The sequence below is a fragment of the Camelus ferus genome, chromosome 25 (assembly GCF_009834535.1).
Source record: "Camelus ferus isolate YT-003-E chromosome 25, BCGSAC_Cfer_1.0, whole genome shotgun sequence".
NCBI classification, from domain to species: domain Eukaryota; kingdom Metazoa; phylum Chordata; class Mammalia; order Artiodactyla; family Camelidae; genus Camelus; species Camelus ferus.
The window spans coordinates 27,759,668-27,775,931 of NC_045720.1; the positions used below are offsets into that span (position 1 = coordinate 27,759,668).

Below are 16,264 nucleotides of genomic sequence, written 5' to 3' on the forward strand. Positions count from 1 at the left end.
TGTCACCCTAAACGCTATCCAATCCCTAGAATGCTTACAGAAGCAAGCATCCATAATGAAGACTGTCAGAATTCTTTTACTGCTTTTTAGTTCCTTTATAACCTGTTCTTCCCTCTCTTCCTTTTCCCAGGAAAGAAAATTTATATACTCACTAACAGACAATTAGCAGGTTGTATTTGTTAAGTTCCCAGAAACCAAACAATAACAACACAAACAATAAACTGGAAACAAAACTACTTGAGATTTTACTGTCTATAAGCCACATCTCCAAAACCTTAGTTTTTGTTAAAAATCCTTACAGGACACTATTTTTACAGAAGAGGAAACAGGTTCAGAGAAATTAAAAGCCTTGCCAGAGATCACGTGCTTAGGAGTAGAACTGAGGTTAAGAACCAATTTATTTACTTCCAATGGAGTTCTACAAACATTACAAAACTTGAAAAGTCCTAATGGTTTAAACTTAGAGTATGCTAAATATATGCATGCTGAGTTTTACATGTGGATTGAAACATACAAATATTGCATCTTATGCAATAAGTCATACTGCAATCCAGTCGATTTCTTTCCTCCTATTGTTCCGTGTGCAAACTATGTGATCAAGAACCACATCGAGGTTACTATTTTCCTCAGAACTACTAAATAATATGTATTGAATAATTGGTTCAGAATGATGGGCATAATCAGGTTTAGTTTTACTTTTAAATCCAAAGTTTTCAGATTGTATGCTGAAAATACAAAATTACAGCAAGAAATACTAGTATTTACTATGTGACAAGTATTGTTATAAGCAATTTAAATATACCAAACTATTTAAGAAAGTTAATTTATACCATATCTACATAGCAAATACTGTTATTTAGAGTACATTTGGGGCTAGTTTGAGGCAGAATTTACCATGATCACCCTCCCAAGGTACCCAGTGCTCTACTACATTTTTTAGCATCTCTCTCTCCACACCTGACTTTCTCCATTCACAGGCTCTCACTTGCTTCCTGTGAAAATCTGTATGTGGTAACACTTCAGGTCAATGCTCTGGAAGGCCTAAAAGCTTTATATTATTAAAATAATTAAGACATTAAAGAATATCAGAATATGAAGTATTATCACAGTAGTGGGAGAAATATTTGGGGCAGAAAACATGCCCAGAACACGTCAAAACTTACCTCCTCTATATGTATTACAATCTTAAAAGACTTTATGTAAGTAACATGCTATAAAATAACTCTACCAACTATGTTTCATTTGTTGTTATGATTATATCATTTGTTTTTTTCTTTGAAGCTCCCCAAAGCAGGGAATATATCTTACTGATCATTACATCCTCAATGATTACCTAATACAACAACACTGAAAAGAGCAGATACTGGTTGAATTGAGCTGAACTGTTGGCTAATATCTAAAACAAAACAAATGGCTGAAACTCGTGCAATGAGAATGCCATTCACTTGAAAAGGCATGGTACATGAATGCACAAGGCTGGGAGTCAAAACGAGAGATCTGCTACTATGCGGATTGAAGAAAGCTAATTACCCTTTAGAATTCTGCTTTTTTAACAATAAAGAATAGCTGTTTTATTTAAAGATTTCTAAGGCTCCTTCCAAATCTAAAACTCTTGATTCTAAATCTAGGAGAAAAGCTACAGAACACTCATAAATATCTTGGTAAACTATAGGCAGATGGCTCAGGACCAGACGGTTCTACAGAACAAATTGGTAGATCTAGATTTAAAAGCCAAAGAATGAACACAAAGTTTCCCACATATCCTTCATGTGTGCTTGTTCCCCTGACCTCTCCCCTTAGCTCTAGATTTTTATTTCTTTTCTTCTCTTTAAGCCAAACTCTTTAAAAGGTGACTATACTGCCTTCATTTCTCTCCTCTTTTAAATCCAAATTGAACTTTTACCCTCTACAACTCCACCAAACCTGCTCTTTACAAAGGTTAACACAATGACTTCCTGCTTGCCAAATCCAGTGATCATTTTACACTCTTGATAATCCTCTTCTACTTCACGTGTTTTCTTTAATTGTACTCAAAGACACTATAACCCATGATTTCCCTACTGTTTCTCCTCCTACTCTTTCTCAGTCTCTTGCTGCTTCATCTTTTCAGCTTCTAAATATTAGAATAGTTCAGTTCATTCTCCTTGAACCTCTTCTTTTAGCTATCTACACCTGTAATCTCAATGGCCCTTGTGGTTTTAAATCTCTCCTTATAAGAATGACTCTCATACCTCTAACTACAGTCCAGATCTCTAACCTGGAATCCAAAACATATTTCAAACTGCCTTTGACATCATATCTTAGGTGTCTAACAGCATCTCTAACTTATATCCCAAACTGAGCACCCGATACCCCCACCAATTCTACTTTTCTCAAGTTTTTCCCTATATCAATGAATAGAAACTCCATGTTTTTCCAATTACTCAGACCCAAGACTTGGATGTTCTCATTGCATCTCTCTTACCCTGTCAGGTAATTTTGCTGGTTCTATGTTTAACAGCTATCCAAAGTCCAACTACTCCTGTCACTCTGGTCTAAGCCACCATCACCTCCTTCCTGGGTTATTGGGAATGCCTCCCAGTAGTTCTCCATATTTCCACTCTTGATTCTTTCAGCTTATTTTCAATGTAGGAATCAAACTGATCTTTTAAAAGAAGAAATGGTATTGGGTCACTGTAATCAAAATCTTCCTATTTCACTCAGTAAAAAACAAAGTCCTAACACTGATCTATAGGTCATATATGGGTCACCCCTCCAGCCCCTTTCTGACCACACCTACTGCCATTCTCCACCTTTCTCACTCTGTAGCATTCAGCTGACCTCTTTACTGTTTCTTATACAAGTCAAACGTGGCTCCCAATAAAGAGCCTTCACATTTGCTGTTCCTTCTGTCAGGAACACTTTTCTTTTCCAGACCTTCATGTGGTAATTCTGTCACTTGAAGTCTCTGCTCAAATATTACCTAGGTGGGGATACTTCTCAGAATACACTTCAAGAATCATTTGCCCTATTCTCTCGAATGCTACCTATCCCACTATCCTGATTTATTTTTCTTCTTTGTAATTGTTAGTATCTGAAATTATGCTACATTCTTTTATCATTTGCCTCCCCTAATAAATAAAAAGACTGTGAAGGCAGGGACACTGTTTGATATGTACATTAGTATATCTCCAGCACCCAAAACAGAGACTGGAATATTATTATTTTTAGAAAGAATGAATAAATTAAAAATATTTATAGAATGAATGAAAAAATTATAAGTAGCTAGAAACTCACCAATTATGCTCTTCTTTGAGTTTTAATTTATAGTGCAATGTTAAGGAATCAGCAGTCTCATTTTAGCTCATCAGAGGTACGAAGAGCCAATGTATTAAAAAGGATGAGCTTCAGAAAATAGTCATTTGAGGAAACTGAAACTGATTCCATATGCCAAAGAATCTGACTTTAATACAGGGTTAATGGAGAAGCTCTGGCTGACTGATAACGTATCTCAGTATTTGAAGGGCAACGTATACCACGTCTATTCAAAAATGATAGGCAGACACTTCATCAAGATGTAGAATAAAGCTATCTTCATTATTCCCTTCCTTTCCATAATAAATCAGAAGAGAGGGTAGCGATAAGGCCACCACTGAATAACTCAATGCTTGGTCATTTCTTATACATAGTTATAGCTAAAATTCACTGTCATCTTTTTCTTTCTGTCTGATTATATAAGTAGAAGAAGGAATAAAGTAGAAGAAGGAACAAAGTAGCATTTTCTCTGTTTTACAAATATGTTTTAACCAATGAAAAAACAACCTCACACCTTAATCTTACTCATGAACTTCACTATGAGATTCAAAATAAAGAGTAAATTTGTCTCTCCCAAAAGAAACAGCAATAAGATATATTAAACACCTAGACCTGAATTATAGGAAGCCCATCAAAAGATTAAGCTAAAAGATGAGAGTTAGTGTTAAGCAAAATATACAGAGTTCTCATCTTCAAATTTTTATTCATTAACTTTTTTCTAGATCCAACTCTATCATACATAGGATTGGGCTACACAACAATGTGATGTTCTGCAGTGGAAATGATTAAAAAAATTAATAATGAGTGTGAGTGACTGAGATCCCAATAATCGCTGTCAATAGAAACTTTACATGTAAGATCAAAGTCAATAACAAGAAAGTGGAACAGCCCAGAGGTGAGAGATTTAACAGTATTCAGGACCAACTAGAGGTCCAGAAACCAAAACAACCTGCTGAGAGTACTTCCTCAGTTAAACTCTTTAGTAACTTAGTCACTTCATGTGAAGCAGATACTATCCTGATACACTTAAATGAACTTAAGTACAAAATGGCATTAAACGTTCTTAAAACTTGTTGCATCCTAATAATTGATGGAACACGTAAGATTTATTTACTCTTTCAGATCGCTGACATATGTTTAAGTACATATGAACATATCCTTTCGTAAATACTAAGAAAAAACCGTGGATGTCAAGAAATAGATAAAAATGACAAATATGCAAATTTTTGTCACTGAGGGCTTATTTAAATTTTTGTCGTTTTATAGAGAATAATAATATTTTACAATACTTGATATAATTAATTTTGTTATACTATTTTCACCTTTTTACAATAACCTTTGTAATTTTAAGAATTTTATGCTTGGAGGGGTATTAATGAGTAATTAACACTCCACAGTAAGAAAAATTGTGAAATTATTTTAGTGCTAATTCAATTTTACACGTAACATTATAGACATTATTTATAAAAGATGAAGACAGGGAAGAAAGAATATATTCAAGATTAAAGGAAATTTCAACTAAATTACTGAAGCACAATACTATTCATTTCTTAATTTGGCTCAATAACAAGGGAAATTGTTATGATACAATAGAATTTTAGCAAGCTGATTTTTTCTCAATGTAACCATTTAAAAATGCTGACATTCTAAAAACAAATAAAAAATTGAAAAAAAATTAAAATGCTGACATTCTAAATCAACATGTGTAGCTACATTTGATTATCAATTACTGCAAAACATATACAATCCTACTGGTTTTTGTTTTTGTTTTTTTTAAAGAGCTTTAATCTTTTGGAAACAAAAAGTTGGGTCAAACTGCATACACAGGGCATTTTATGTAATGTAACATTTTACATGTACAATGTAAATGTACATTTTAGCTGGCTTTAAAAACAGTCCTACTTTTTTTTTGACATAATTTAGTTGTGGTAGGTTATGGAATTAAATCACTAATAATTAAAGGAAAATTAAATCTAAGTATTATAATCAACCATCTTTTTACTTACCTAGGCAATACAGTGACTGTTTAGACAATGAAAAATCTACAAATACTATAAATGTTTGTTTAATATTGTTGAACTCATAACTAAGTTTATTTTTACTCAAAAATATTTTTTAAATGGTTTAATTTTAAAATAACTTTTGGACTGAAAAATAGGCACACTGTGTTTTTTAAATGCATGGTAACATGACTGTCACTATTTTCCTCAGAATGTACTCCTTAATGTGACCAACAAAGCAAAACTTTTTACTTTAATGCTATACATTTCAATAGAATAGGGTTGTATCAGGATCCAATAATAAGGTAAGTACTTCATAAACAAATTCCATATTCAAAAATGCATTTTAAAAAGAGCAGACACTTTAAATGTTGGGTAACTTAAATTTAGACTGTACTTGTATTTATACTTATTTAAGAAAGCATACTCATGCACATGACAAATGTCAATACCGTGTCTAATGTATAGAAAGGCACTGTTAACTTCATATTAGACTTGCCTTTTTTCCCATTATTAGGTGGGCTTGGTGTTTCTCCCTCATGGTCTTTATAACATTGAAAACAGACAATAGTGATTAATAATTAAGGTCATTAACAACCCAAATAAAAACCAAGCACACCACAAAAAATAGCATCACACGCTAGGGAAGCAAATCCATGCACTAGACATAACACCTCACACTAATGAACACAAGAGTAAAGTATACTCTTCCTATCCAAAAGAAAAGTAATAAAAACAAAAATAAAATGGGGAATAACAAGTCATCTTATAGTAAGTTAGAAATATTATAGCTATGGTTTGATTCTAAGAACTAATGTAATTTACTAATTAAGTTAATTTTGAGAGTCAAGCATAGGTGACAAACTGGCTCAATTAATGAGCTTCTTTATCTTAATGAAGTTAAAAGTAAATAAAAGTGATAGTAACTACTGCTGAATTCCCCAAACTAATGATATCCTAAACAATGACTTTATTGCGGAAGCCATACCATTTAGGAGGAGGACTCTTTGGGGAGAAATTATAATTGTCAATAAATATTAGAGCAATACTGAGCTGGGATGAAGAGGAACCTACAGTTAATTGTTACCTTAGAAAAAGTTTCATGGATAAATTATAATAGTTTCTAAAAATGTCAAGAATTAAACTTTGGGAATTTCTATTCTGCTCTACATTTTCTTGTAATTTGCCTCTAAAAAATAAAAATTGTTGAGAGAAGAGGCTAGGACTTCGATGTTCCTGTACTCAGTGTAACACGTGGTAAAATAGCTTTTTAGTAGATCTTCAATAAACATTTTTGAGTAAATATCGGAAATGAATGTAAAGCTGGGGTAAAGGATTAGTATAAATCTTGGTCAGAGACATTGTTGAATAATTTCAGTTTGATTTATATAGTAAGGAGAATGCTCAAATGCGGAAGTTAAATATTCTGGTAAATTTCCTAGACAGCTTATATAATCTCTCTCCATTAACAAAATTAAGTAATTATTTTAAAATTAGTACCGAAAAACAATCCATTCTTTACTGTATATTTATAAACTTGAAGCCTAGAGTCTTCCATGAAACAGAAAAGTTGTATTTCTAAAACACTTCGATTATTTATTTTAGACACACAGACAGACCTGCCTTGACCTCTTCACCCTGCTTTTCTCCCCCCTGTTCGTCCACATGCCCAGTTTCTTCATTAATTTCTGCAATTGCACAAGTAAAAGTAAAGAAAAAAGTAAGATCCAAGGTGGACATTTGTTACTCTTAAGTAAAACAAAACAAAAAATTTTTAATTATTCATGATATAAGGAGTGATTATAAGGAGAAACGACTATATTATTTTTAATACGTTTTCAACATACTGTGGAAGCAAATAGTGTACTATTAATAAATTATCACAGTCTCCTTTTCTGATAACTTTGATTTATAAAAGAGAAACTATAGCCCATAAATATTTATAATATGTAATAACTTTAAAGTAGGCAAAATACTTTGTCTACAAACTTGATATATTCTTAGAAAAATAATACTATACAACTATTCTTCTGGACAAACAAAAAATGGTATTATAAACTCGCTTTTATTTTTATAAAATGCCAGTACATCAAAGTTAGGGAAAAATAAAAAATAATAATAATGCCTTACAGTTGTTTAGTACATGGTACTTTCATTATATTGCTCCTATTTTCTTTGATTCTCAAAGAGAAGATGACTAATACTGTACCACTGTCAAAACCAATATATACAAAGTTTTAAATTAATTTAATTAATAGACTAAAATATATCCCAAGTCAAAAGGAATTTTTTCCGCTTTTAAACAGGATCAGAAGATAAACACATCATAACTTTGATTCTAAAATGTCACTTAATTACAACATCTGACAACTTTTTAAGAAATAATCCAAACATAATTTGACTTAGACCATTAATTGATAGTCAATTTTGAGTTATGCACCTTATATATCTCCTTTAAAGCTAAAGAAAATGAAACACTTATGTATTTACTGGAGTCCTCATATCAACATTTATGAAAGCACTGCTAAAATCATCCATACTTTGAAGCAAAGCAAACAAAAACCAAAAAAAACCCTTTTATTTCATACTGGAAAGGATAAGAGAAGTTTTGACCCTCTTCCCTTTTGTTTGTAAAAATGGAAAAGTCACAGTTAGAAACATTAAAGGAAAACTGTGGTTTTAATAGATTCTGTAGGGCAAAAAATACAGGGTAAATAGAACATCTGTTGACAAGCCCCTTAAAAATTTCCTCAACTCCGACTTTTAGTATTAGCTCTCTGTCAGTTTTCTGGCATTTTTACTATTACAAAGAATGGAGCAACTCGCATCTCGACAGACTACTGCTATAGAAGATATTCAAATTAATTTTAAAAAAATTACGGTGTAAACTGTTTCTGACTTCATATGCCAACAGATGATGTCAAAACTCTATTGTTAAAAATTGTGGGGAGAGGAGATCAAAAATTCCATATGGTTTATGTAACTTTCCTTGTGGAAAGTACTTTTAAAATTATATACTCTCATTTTTATGTAAATAACTGAGAACTGTAGAAATGCTGCTGAAGTCTTTTTATCGGGCAGCATAACAGACCGTTAGTCACAACAGTGCTTAGTTACTCAAAATCACAGTACATAGTAAATAAAAAGACCACAAAATAAGAGTTGATAAGCCGTTCAACTACAACCAACAAGAACACAACTTGTTCTGAAGGCAATAACAGTATTGCTGCCCAAATCAAGGCACTTAAACATATGTTACAAATAGGTGATAGAAACACGGATTTTACTATAAACATACAGAGAATTACAAGATTATTTTAATGGTACTTTTTTACACTATTTAAAGTAGTTTTTCAATTTGAAAATAAATATTTCACGCATTCATTCAACAAATATTTACTGAAGGCCTATAATGTGCCAGGCATTATTCTATGTGCTGGAGATTCATCGGTAAATAAAAACAGTCAATAATTCTTTAAACTTACAAAGTCAGTTTCGAAAAGAAGTCTATAATCAGCAGAGAAAATTTTATTGTCCTGGTAAATGTATGACACTCCACATATCATGACTCGGTATTTTCTCTTGAGTCACAATGTAGTGTTGATAATAAAACTGTACATATGTAACTGATACACTATAAGCGTTCTTGCTACAACATGAAAAATGATGCAGGAAGTAAAAAGCACAATCACTTTCTAATTCAACAACTTTCTTTTCTAGAAAGCCAAATTTAATAGTTAAAAGATCATCATAAATACAAAATGAAATATATGATGATAAATATAACTAGACTAGGTGTACATCCTCAATGACATAAACACAGACTGCAATTGATATCGTTGGTTAAAGTCTTGCCCAAAACATAGTATTCTGCACAAAAAGCAAATGTTTAAAAAGAGAAAAATTTACCTTGTCAGTTAAATTCTTTGCATTCTTATTTGATTGAATCAAAGAAACTTAGCTCTTTCGTATATTTTCTAAGTAAAACAAAAGTCAACTACTTTACCAGAACCATAAAAGAAAATAATTTTACTGTATATGAAAGTCTACACACTGGAGGGACATCAATTGCAGTTGGGTTTATTTTTGCTCACATAGCCCCCCAAAAAGGCTGTCAGCACAAAACAAACCCTCCTTTATGTACAGACCTTCATATGGTTCTATCTCCTTGACTCCATTGTCTAGGAAAAACAAAATAAAACAAAACAAAAAAGGGAACCAAAGCACAGGGGTTAAAAACAACAGAAATTTCCAAAGGCACAGAATGCATTATCTATTAAAGAAAAGTTAAATGGTGATTTAAGTATGTTTGTTTGTTTGTTTCCGGTAAAGCACATCCAGTTACCAAATAAAGGGACCATTTAAAAAAATGACATTAAAACTTATTATACTCTATCATCCATGCTTTTAAAGGTCCTTTATCCAAGAATTTATAAATGTTTGGGGAGTATGTTCATCTGTGTGTAAGCAAATAGTGCTTCTTATGCAAAAATTTGAAGGTATTAAAAATATCAGTACAACATGCATCTTTCTTTGTATATTCATGATTACCTTTTTCTGGTACTCCAGTTTTGAGAAGGATCACCATTGTTGTGCATCAGCTAACCAGTCCTTTGCAGTGTGTGAAAATTGATTTGGCTAGTTACTAATAAACTTTATGTAACTATCAACAATTACATAAACTTAGTCGTAGCAAAGAAAATCATCCAACTGCTTATTTAAGAGCATTAAGTTTACTTTTTAAAGAGCATTTATTCAAATTTGAAAAATGTGAAAGAGCAACAATACGTTATTTTACCTCCAAATATTACAAGTTTTAAATGCAAAATGTGTAATATTTAGAAATATATTTATAAATATGAATATCAGCAAAGGCAGCTAAGGCATTCAATTAACAACAGAAGAAAGCTAACACAAAGGTAGGAGAAAAAAATCTTGGTTCACCTTAGCTTCCATGTGTATTTCCTATATGACATAATTAGAAATAAAACTTACTTCTCTCCAATGTTCCCTTTGGTGGAAGTTGTGGGAGTTGTCGGCCCCTTCGTCCTGCCACTGGAGTACTTGATGGGCTTGTTTGGACAGACCCAGTACGAGGATGAGACCTACAAGATACGCCATTAATATTCATTTTCAATAGAATGAGTTAGATACTTTCAATACATTTGGTTCATATGATAGCTGTATAGTGTAATTTTAAAAGAAGTTTAGCTGCTGATTAAAAGGTTAGGAAAGTAGGACAAAATATGGATATCTGAATGATTATCTAAATAGCAAAAGATGTTTATACGTTTGTGTAATATGCTTACATACACAGATACATGCACACAAAATCCTACAGTAAAATCCATGGAATTATTAATGTCAATTAGTATTCCATCCATATGAAAGCAAAAGGAGAATTCTGCAGCTCGAAAAATAAAAGGTAATGCTTTACATTTCTTTCTACCAGATTTCAAACTCTTAACACTAACTTTTCTCCCTTGATCCAAAGAGATTTTTACTCAGGCTTATATGAGATACCCCTTAATTAGAAATGATCTCATGAAACTACAAATAAAACCCTGGAAAATTAAAATTTCAGCTAAAGAAGATATTGGTTAATACATGATATTAGTATTGATAGAAAGAAACTAAAAATCTAGTTTTGTTCATTGTTATTATGATGATTATTCCAAAAGTGATGTCTAATGGACACAAACAATTTCTCATTCTGTAGGAGAAGAACATGATAGTTATGAGGTGCATTATGTGGGGATTTACCCAAGACTCCTGATAAATGAGAAATCACAAAACAAATGCAGTCAGGACACTCAATAAACAAATTACAATGGTAGCCACACACTATTATATCCACTGAATATAAATAGTGTGCTTACACTGAAAAGGTTAGTGTTGATTGTTATTAGTGATCAGCCAAGGATGATAGAAGAGACCATTGAGCTGCTGGAAAATAAAATGGTGTGCTGGTGGGGCAAAGGGGAAGTTAGTCTGATTGATTTATCTTTCACCTCGATAAGGCAGGTGAAGGAGGGGCAGATCTTCCAGTCATTAATGAAGGCATCGACCTCATGAGGTTTGTATCAGGACGTTCAGTGGATCTGGAGCGGGTGGTGGTCCGCTCTAGGAGAGGCCGCTGTTCTGTTGATCTGGATCTGTGATATGGCTGTCTATCTGCTGCTTCACAATCCCTGAAACGTTAGTCAAAAAGCAGCTCAGTTGATCTTTAGTGCCCTTCTGCTATTTTGCTATGATGCATCAAATTGATTTTGAAAAAGGTAATTGTTTAAAAATTACTGAGTATGGAAAAAAAAAGTTCTCTTCCCCAACACATTCTGAGCAAATTCTCACTAAAGTTCGTAAGAATTTGTAAGGAACCAACATTTGTCTTTAATAGCAATTCCCACTGAAGACAATAGGAGTTGCTCAGTTATAATCAAAACAAGACTGCCTGCTTTCCAAAATGAATTCCCTAAATAGAACATGTGAAATATGTGAAGAATTCTATTTTAAAAGAATTCAATGACTTTTCCTACCATTTTTAAAAGAGTAAAGAAAACCATGAAGTACAATTCTCAAGTCCCTAAGGCTATTTATTAGTCTATCAACTAAGATACAAAAAGACACAATCATAGTATATTGATATACCTAACATTCAAACGTTAGAATCAAAATGTTATGAGAAAATAGTGCAACTTTGCTGTCTGTAGCCATATTTAAATATGGTGCATAAGAAAAATCACTGCATAGAAAACTGGTTAATCAGCCAATCTATGCCATCTAGTTCAGTGCAGTTTCGTGATACCAACTAACACAATTCAAAATGGGGATTAATTGATTGAAGTAATAATCATTTTGAAACAATGTGATTTCTTTTATAACAAATAAATCCAATAGCAAAACCTAATCCTTGTTAAAAGAAGTATACTTAAATTTAAGTCACCTATCACTATTGATTTTTGTATCCCTGTAGTCTAGCATTAATACTTTTATAGCTAACATGTAATCAGTAAATGTTTTCTAGCATCCCCCACTATCTATGGGACAACCCAAAAAACATTAGCTTTGGCTCTGGAACTCCAAAGTGATACATATTCCAAAGTATACTTCAAATGAAACTATTACCTACCCACGTAGTTGTAACCACAGTAATGGAAATGCTTATATATTATAGATAGTAAAGAAAGCATTACTTTCCCTCAGGACTAATATATTAAGGATTTCCACTTTACCTGTAATTTCTCTCAATCTTATTTTTGATAACAAAAAATGCAAGCAATTAAAGAAAAATAAGAAAAGATTTCCCAAATGTAATCAAGCATATGGTATACAATTTTGGACCAGTAGGCATTAGACTAGATGACTTTGGGAACTGAATACTGGATTTACTCTACAATATATCTTGTGTTTATCCTGCTTTAAATTCATAGGGTAACATACAAGTCAAATAATTTAAAAACTATTTTAAAATCCATGTACCATAATATGATTGATTTCTTAAGGTAAATTTAGTATTTTTATAAAAGTATATCCAGAATATGTCAAAAAGCTGAGATTAAATGTAAATACATATACAATATGCAATTACTTATCAAAGAGAGAAATGAAAAGGCAACCTGAGAGTGTAGGAAATCATAATTCTATTTTTGTTCTTGAAAAACTATCTCAGAGAGAACACTTCTCTTTAGGAATACATATGCAAAAAAGTTTGTTAAATGTTTTCAGTGTATACATCTTGGTATATCTTCAACACAAGAAATAACCAGAATTAAAGGGATATATATATATATATATATATATATATATATATATATATATATATATATGTATCTTAGATTCCTTAAAATCTATTTTTGCAGAGTATCAGTCTTTACATTATTTTCATATTTCCGGTTATCTCTAATAATAAACTTATTATATAACGTGCAGTAGCAAAACTTTCTAGAATATCTATGACTATCCCAACAGAAAATTATGCTAGTATTTCACTTATTTATGCAAAATTTGATTTGTTCTGATTCCATCAAGTAATTCTTCCAAGTGGAAAGTGAAATACGAGGATATACTCTTTTGCTTCTTTCACACTGTATTTTTAGTAATTGAAATATAAAAGTGTGTGTGAAATCCAGAGAATTATTTCATATGTGTTTTTATGTTCCATGTCCTTAAAAGGAACAATCATTGTTTAAGTAAACAGGTCACCCTTTGGGAAATATCTTTTAAAAAAAAAATCTCTTTTGTGAAAAAGTTCTTTGAAGACTATACTCATGTTTTAAATTTTACTTATATTTTTATCTCCATATTCATAAATAAAATGAATTATATAATTTCCATAGTGTGAAATGAAATTGATTAATAAGTGAAACATGAGAAGAATCACAATAGAAGGTAGAAATTTACTGAGATGTTCCACTACAGTTAAGGGAAGGGAGAGCTATAACATATTTTAAACTTTGATAACACAGTAGAAGGTCAAGACAGGCTCCTGCTCCCATAACTGGGTAAGAATAGGTGTTACTAGGTGAGAACTAAGATTACTGCTGAGAAAAGTTAAAGCAGCAATGCCTAAGTCTCATAAGTCTCATAGCAGGCTCTTCAAGGGATTGAGATATAAAACTTGACAATTTCCACCTAAATTCTTGGTGAGTTTTAATTTTAAGAAAAGAACTTACAAGTGATTTTGAATTATAACAACTGAAATATGGGAAATAACAGATAACCATTTGCAAGGCATGAAATATTTTAGTGCCTACCTACCTGGGTTTCTGAACTTGGCATCTGTATTTCAATATAAATCATTTCCTTTGTAAACCTACTATTTACTTTGTTTTACTTTACACATTTAAAAATAATACTCTAAACAGGGTGGACAGAGGTTTTAAAGACTGCCAAAAAGCAAGCCATATAAAAGGTTAGGAAACACTCACCTGTAAATTTAAACCTTTCTTAGGTAAATAATTTGGCTCTTTTAAAAGTGATTTAATATGTGTCATAATTCTATTTTTTAAAAAAATAGTTTATATTTTCTGATATATATGTTTAACGTAGTTCAGAGTTTGCATGTGTCATTTACCTGGAAGGACACAGACCTGCTTATTAAGGGGCTGCTATTTCCAACTGCAAACGCTGCAGGGGATGTTCCACGGAGCTAATTCACAGCGACTGACAGTATTGGAACAAAAGTCAGTATTGGAACAACTCAGCTTTAAAAGTAGTTAATAGCACTTGTAGATTTTGATGAGAATTTCTAAAGGAAATATAACTTTATACTCATCTAGTAATGTTGTCCATTTTCAGTCTTTTTTCCTCTCATATGGTTGTTCTTAAAAGATGTTTTAAATTTTCAAGTATCTGGCACAGCTTCCTACTTATTTCATCACCTTAGCTACTTACGTCTCCTCACCTCAGAGTACCAGGGAGTTATGCAGTATCACAGGAAAAAATGGGCCAGTGAGCATTTTGTTTTCTTTCACTTATATTCAACCATCACAATGATACAACTCCAGATCAACATAAGCTCAATGTAGACTAGCTCTCTAAATATGATAGAAGAACACTAAGAATACTGAGAAAAAGGAAAAACAGCCAGCTCATGCTTCAAACTCTTCAAAGTAATATTCAGTTATCAGTGAAAATAGTCCTAGAATGTAACTTACACCTTAAAGACTATGTTCAATCAGACAGACTTAGTTCACATTTACATCGTAAAGATACCATAAGTAATCGTTTTTTTAATAAATAACTTATAAAAAGTAAAGTTATTTAGGAACTATTCTTTTTTATATAAACAAACTATTTCTTTATAAAGCTGAAATTTTAAAAAAATTTCAAAGGACAGGAAGTACAAACTCAGGTTTGGGGCAAGAAATGACTTCCCTATGTCTGTATTATGTAATAGAGTAAGCTGATTTACAGCAGAAGCGTTACACTTTTTGGTAAAATATCTTGAATGTGTAGAGATTTTTCTAAGCATTAGCTGCATAATTGAAGAAATAAATACACAATGGGATTTTAAAATGAGATATTTTAGGGTAATTAATATAAAACGTTATATATTTGCATAACGTATCAAGTAATTTTAAGTAACTGTGATTCAACTCTATAATTTTCATGTTCACCATATTGTGCAAGGTATAAGTTAACTTTTAAAAACTCTGATTTATATTATTTTAGCACTGCTTCTGAAGTTGCAAGACACAAATTACTTGCCATAAAAACCATAATAAATGAGTAAATAAATATTATGTACAAATAGGAATATTTTGTTATTTTGGTGGAAGATAGATTAATTTTCCTTGAGCATGACAGTATTTTTTTCAGCAGAACATTTCTCTTCAGTTAAACTCTGTATTTTAGTTAAAAGTAAATGAGGTTATTCTAAAATAACAGCAGTCTAGAGTCAGCCAAGTTAATAACAACCTAACATGTGAAAATGGTAGTAGATACCTATATTGATAAGAGAAAACAAGACACCTTTAATGTAGAAAAACATGTTCCTATTTCTCATAACCTTATTTTATCATGAAAAAGAGAAGTAAGCTGTTGCCATATTTATAGAAGTATTTTCTCAAAAATAGTCATCATTGGAAAAAGCAAGAAGAAAAGATTATCCCAATTTTCTCAAGAAAATTAGGGACAAATACAACACTAAACAATAAAGATACATTGTATTATAAAATATGCACACACAGAAACATGTAAAATGTTAATGTCTTGAGGATATTTTGAGCATTTTATTAAGTAGTTATAATTCTCATTGTTACTTAATTTTTACTTCAAAAAATAAAACAAACAAAACCACAAACAAGCAGGATTATTTACTCAGCAACAATTAACATGCAGCAACTTAATACATCTTTAAAATATGTATTTTCAAAATCCCAAGATAATATAATTCCCACCTTTAATCTATAAAATTCTTATTTTACTATCTTGTTTCCATTTGCAGTGGATGTTGAAGTATAATAACA

The 16,264-nt window shown here is 31.5% G+C and overlaps 1 protein-coding gene across 24 annotated transcripts in view; it reads right to left on the bottom strand.

The window, feature by feature from the left end:
- The window catches only part of RIMS2 (regulating synaptic membrane exocytosis 2), a 489,839-nt gene that overhangs the window by 172,665 nt on the left and 300,910 nt on the right, over nucleotides 1-16,264 (bottom strand). For 18 of the 24 annotated variants that reach the window (XM_032468081.1, XM_032468080.1, XM_032468083.1 and 15 more), the window contains 2 exons: nucleotides 11,306-11,485; nucleotides 10,290-10,399 (listed from right to left, as the gene is read on the bottom strand). In XM_032468081.1, the coding sequence (XP_032323972.1) occupies nucleotides 10,290-10,399; nucleotides 11,306-11,485 (290 nt within the window). Of the gene's footprint in view, nucleotides 1-9,442; nucleotides 9,476-10,289; nucleotides 10,400-11,305; nucleotides 11,486-16,264 lie in introns of all 24 variants that reach the window. The other 6 variants (XM_032468078.1, XM_032468065.1, XM_032468070.1 and 3 more) reach the window with 3 other exon arrangements.